Source organism: Saprolegnia parasitica, assembly GCF_000151545.1.
Source record: "Saprolegnia parasitica CBS 223.65 unplaced genomic scaffold supercont2.545, whole genome shotgun sequence".
In the NCBI taxonomy this organism is placed as follows: Eukaryota; Oomycota; class Saprolegniomycetes; order Saprolegniales; family Saprolegniaceae; genus Saprolegnia; species Saprolegnia parasitica.
In genome coordinates, this window is record NW_012156939.1 from 1 (window position 1) to 5,060 (window position 5,060).

Sequence of the window (5,060 nt, forward strand, 5' to 3'; positions counted from 1 at the left end):
GTCATGGTTTCGGTCGACATTTCTCGGGACGCGCCAAAGTCCGTCAGCTTCGTTCCCTAGCCCCAGTGTGAGCCTTCAAAAGAATCCAATTTGGTACCTTGGTCGAGTCGAGGAGGATGTTGCGGGACTTCAGGTCGCGGTGCATGATGTTCATCGAGTGCAAGTAGACAAGCCCCTCGGCAATCGAGAGCATGCATTCGATCTTCTCGTCCCACGAAAAGCTAGTGGACACTTCGTGCGGCGTGGAAGGTGCTGTCGTGTACAGGACGGAGCGGAGGTCGCCTCGGTCCATCCACTCGAGGACCATCTGCAAGTCGGAGGGAGTCCGCCAGCTCGCACCGAGCAGCTGGACAATGTACGGACTCTGCATGCTACAGGATTCCTTGCAGCATTCACTCGAGTGGAACCTGCTACTGTACGTTGAGGCCAACAAGATCTCTTGGGCGAGGTTGGCCAGTGCGACGCGCGATGCTTTGCCTGGCAGCAGTCCCTTGATGGCCACCGTGTCGCCTACACGTCGTCCGTGGAACGCTAAGAACTATCACTACTGCTGTACCTTGGTAAGTGCCGCGCCACACTTGCCCATACGCGCCTTCGGCCACATAGTCGATCGCCTGGAGCAACGCCGTATCCAGGCGCAGCATCGAGAGATCCTAGTGCAACAAATGAGTTGTTTGCACCGTCGCAACCAAAGACAAGAGGATGTCTACTGCAGGAATGACGGCGTTGTCCCCGGGGTCGGAAGCGTCGTCGGTGGCACTGACATCCTTGTACTCCTCGTGCTTGGACCTAGCTGGCCGTTAAACGCGAAGTTGTCTCGCATACAAGTGCTGTACGACTTTGCTCTGTTGCGACGTCGCTTGAAGAAGGCAAAGCCAATCGCACTGAGAAGCGATACGGTCGCAATGACGATGCCGCCAATGGCTGCGCCGCCGACACCCGCCATCCTGCTTGGCGGTAGCATCGACTCTATGAGCACGCGTCAGCACATGGAGCAGATAGCGCGAGTACGACGTACGGGGCGTCACGCAGATCGTCGACATGGATTCCGTCGTCGCGAAAGGATAGGTTGTATTCACCTCCCGCCGGGTGTTGGGCAGACTGCACGTCATATTGATGGCATGTGCCAGATGCGATCGCAGTGGCGTCTGGGCTTGAAGCACGTGGTACGTTGCCGGGTCGACCGTAAACGTGGTGAGCTTGTCGCCGTCGAGTACCCTACAGATGCCCTCTGTACGCGGTCCTTGGAGACAGTAGAGGTTGTAGCGACTGACAGTGAACGGACGTCGGTCCCGAGCGAGATGTTGTACACCGTGGTGACGGGGTTGCGAACAAAATCCCTAATGACCATCTCGTCATTCTTCTATTTGGAGGAGAGGGCTCGGACGTACATGTAAAGCACGCTTCGCAGGTCGAGGTCTTGCAACGTCTCAATCTCGTTCGCAGCCAACGTCCTAATAGCGATGCATAGGCGCAACTAAATACATGGAAAGGCGACGCGTACAATGTGGTCAGCTTGGGCGCCGCCGTGAGGTTGGGCACCGAGCGCAACCCGGCATTGCTGATGACTCTAACATTGCGAGGTTAGCGTTCATGTCGATGGACCATAGCGGACAGCGTTTGCAGCGAACGGGGCCAGACCACGCTCGAGACGTCCAAGGTAGCATTGTTGTACTCGATCAAACTACGCCGAGCAATATAAGATCCCGTCGCATCGGTGACGAGTTGTACAAGCCCGTCACGTTGGACGCGGATGAAAAGTCCCCGAGCGACTTGACTGCTGCATTCTTGAACGCGCTGTAGACAAAGTGAGACTCGAAGAGGTTTTCTACGCGTCCTACATGGCGAGATTCGGCACCTTTGCTGGTAGATCGGCCACGTGCTCGACGGAAACATCTATAGATCGACACTGCGATCGTAGCTGCGTATGGTAGAATGGCAACGTACTGACTATCTCGAGCGTCATCCCAAGATTGTCCACGACCGAGTCGAGTCGAAACGCGTTCGTGTCGTACTCCTTGACGATCTACACCTCAAGTGGGCGTCGACTGCCGTCGTACGACTTACTACCTTGCAGTTCTTGTCGACAACGCAATAGGATAATCCATACAACGGAGCGCAATCGGTCGTCGCTGTCGTCGCGTACTGACTGAAGCGACACGGCGGGCTCAGCGCCCACGACGTCGCTGCCAGGTGCATCTATGGCATCGACGTGCTTATTGCTATGTCCAGTAGAGTCGTTCTTGTCTGTACACGTACTATTATCGGCAGGCCGAAAGCAGTGAGCATCGGTCGAGACCAGGGTCGAGACGTCCGCCACGAGCTACGGTGTAGTGAAATTGCGAACTGACATCTCGGAAAATGCAGCAAGAGTCATGTCGCACACCATTTTTATCAAGATGGTCTCAATGGACCGGCGCAGTCGCAAGGAGCGTTGTTGGGGCTTGAATTCCCATCACGTTATCGTAAGGGGTTTATACCGTTGGTGTACTTGTAACACACGACTAACAGTGAAGCACTCGCCAGAGTGAAGAGGAAGAAGAGGAAGTACCTGAACCGCACCCCCCGCATTTCCCCCCAGAGAAGTGCGGCCCAGGGGGCTGGATCCAACGGCAATAAAGAGTCGTGCTCTTCGAGTTCGCGATCGTCGAGTTGCGATCTTGCCAGATTGGACAAAGCATGTCCTGCTAGACGGAAGACCGCGCGTAGCCCGGGGTCCTCGAGATGTAACGCGAGACTCGATAGCCCGGTGGTCTTTTATTGCATCGAGCCCAGCGCACCATCCTCCACTTCCTCCTCTGTGTCGTGCGGTGCGTGTGCTCTGCGTGACCCAAGCCAACGGTCCAGGGGCAGGACAGGGTTAGCGTTCGTGCAAATGACTTTGATCGAGCGGACACCGTGGCCACAGCCTCCAGAATCGCATCGCGTCGACCACCAGAAGACTCGAGCTCTGACGCAGTGAACATCATAGAGGCGTGAGCCATGCCATCTCCACCGTGATTGTATTCGTGCGTGATCTTGGTGCTCCAGAGACGAGCCACTCCACGGCATCGAGATTGCTTCGCGGCCAAGGTACCAGCGCTTGCGCCCAGAAAGACCGGCATCACGATGGACACCAGACTGGTAGCTGCGGTCGTGATCACATCGAGGCGAAGCAGAGGCTTTGTTTGCCTCCGAGGAGCTCGTAGAGCGCGGTCAGCGAGATGCTACGACCGAGGCCAGGAGCGCCGCAAGGAAGACCTCGGTGTCCTTCGCTGCAGCTGTGTACTGGACGATGACCACGAGCACGTGGTTGAGATTGTGGTTGCTCCTCCCGATGAAATTGATTCAGCGGAAAGTCGCTCCTTGGCGCGTTGCCTGCCCATGGTAGGCTGCACGGTGTTCCTCTACCGGTAGCTGTGTCTGGTAGCATCCGAGTCAGATGCAACCAAGGCCAATCAACACGGAAAACGAGCCAAAAACAAACATGTATACCACGCAACTAGGAGAGGTGGAAGCTCAGCTGGCCTTCGCGGATGCAGTACAGAAGTTTGGAGCGCAAAATGTCGATCGAGCTGTAGTCGGGTAGCTTGAGGTAGTTGGTGCACGTCGAGGCCGACGGCAGCATCTCGTCGCTCGAAGACGACTCGTCCGGGCTCAGCTTGCGCACGACCGTCAGCGTCGGCGAGAGCTTTCCAAGCCCACCGAGCGGCAGGCGATGCGACCCCGTGACGAAGCGCACAAAGAGCCGCTGGTCGTCCGGCGTCAGCTCCGTGAGCACTTGGACGAGCCAGCGGATGGCTCGGCTCTCGCTAGTGTAGCCGTGGTCGCACACCATGTGCGCTTGGAGCTCGTCGGCGCCGCCGGGCCAGAGCTCCGTCGTCGGGTCCGAGAGGAGCGCGAGCCAATCGTCGGCCGACAAGCAGTAGAGCGCGTCCATTGGCACGAGACTGCCAAAGCCCGCGCGGAAGGCCGCGACTTGGTCGTGGATCGACGATTCCAGAAGCATCTCGAGGCTTCGGCGCACAAACTCGGCCACATTGCCCCGGGTCACCGCCACGGCGGCGCCGCCTTCGCATAGCTCCACGTCGGCGTTACCGAGTAGCACAAAGCTCAGGCCCATCTCGTCGATCGCTGGGTCGTCGCGGTGGGTGTGCAGATAGTCCAGCGACGCGCCAATCGCAGGGTCCACCGCCCGGGCATGGCCCAGCGCCGCGTCGATATCGCCCACGAGCGACTCACCAAGTAGCGCTTGCACAAAAGGTCGTGCCAGCGGCAGGTCGAGCAGCCGTTCGTCCAAGAGGGCCTACATAAAACATCAGGATCGGCACAGAATCGCACATCGCATCGTGGTACCTGCGCCACGAGCTTGCCCAAAAACGTAAACCAGCCAAGGACGGTCGCCTTGTGCTCGTCACTGGACGGCAGCGGCGCCGGGTACAGACCTTGCGGCGCATGTACCATGGACACATCTGCGTTGAACGACGCGTCAATGCCGAGGCCGTCGACTTGCGTGTCGAGCACTTCGGGCGTCGTCGGACCAAGGGCGACGAGGACATCGACCGCCGACTTGTCCAGTTGTACGTTGATCTACCACCAATGTCTCACTACAGAAAGGGTCATGGATCGTCCAGTCGAACCTGCTTGAGCGGCGTGCCTTCGCAGAGCGCCGACACGTGCTTGGTGACGGCGCGGTAGTCGCGCTCGTACATCCGGCGGCCCGACCGCGACACCATGCGGTCGCCGTTGAGGACGACGATGCCAGAGTCGGTGCCCGGGAAGCTCACCGTGTGGCAGTGGCTGCACTTGAGCACGGGGTGGCGGACGCTCGCCTTCTGCCGCGGGTACGCACGCGCCAAGTACGCCACTTCGTCGTTGCTCAAAATCCAGAACGAAAGCGTCATCTCGTTGGCCTCGCAACTCGAGGTGGCACACGCCATCGACGGCGGCGCGTCACAGCTCGCACAGACCCCATCGTTGCCGGTACAAAGACTCTTGCAGTTGGTGCAGTGCGGAAAGCTCACGACGGCGCAGGAAGGGCAGTGCAAGACCGCGATGCGGTGGTAGCCGCGCACGGGCAT

The 5,060-nt window shown here is 58.7% G+C and overlaps 2 protein-coding genes across 2 annotated transcripts; both read right to left on the minus strand.

Moving 5' to 3' along the window:
- Positions 1-18: 18 nt before the first annotated feature.
- On the minus strand, positions 19-2,028 carry SPRG_17288 (hypothetical protein). The gene is made up of 14 exons (XM_012356676.1): positions 1,948-2,028; positions 1,842-1,896; positions 1,732-1,797; positions 1,616-1,684; positions 1,505-1,570; positions 1,392-1,454; positions 1,275-1,340; positions 1,019-1,218; positions 837-969; positions 711-789; positions 557-653; positions 420-510; positions 98-371; positions 19-56 (listed from the first exon to the last, which is right to left on the minus strand). Exons 10-13 carry the CDS (start codon positions 764-766, stop codon positions 151-153), a joined length of 465 nt encoding a protein of 154 aa, XP_012212066.1. The 5' UTR covers positions 767-789; positions 837-969; positions 1,019-1,218; positions 1,275-1,340; positions 1,392-1,454; positions 1,505-1,570; positions 1,616-1,684; positions 1,732-1,797; positions 1,842-1,896; positions 1,948-2,028; the 3' UTR covers positions 19-56; positions 98-150.
- Positions 2,029-3,481: 1,453 nt separating this feature from the next.
- Positions 3,482-5,060, minus strand: SPRG_17289 (hypothetical protein; the record flags this gene model as incomplete). Its single annotated transcript, XM_012356677.1, has 3 exons — positions 3,482-4,285; positions 4,336-4,569; positions 4,620-5,060. The coding sequence occupies 3 exons, from the start codon at positions 5,058-5,060 to the stop codon at positions 3,482-3,484; spliced, it is 1,479 nt and encodes a 492-aa protein (XP_012212067.1).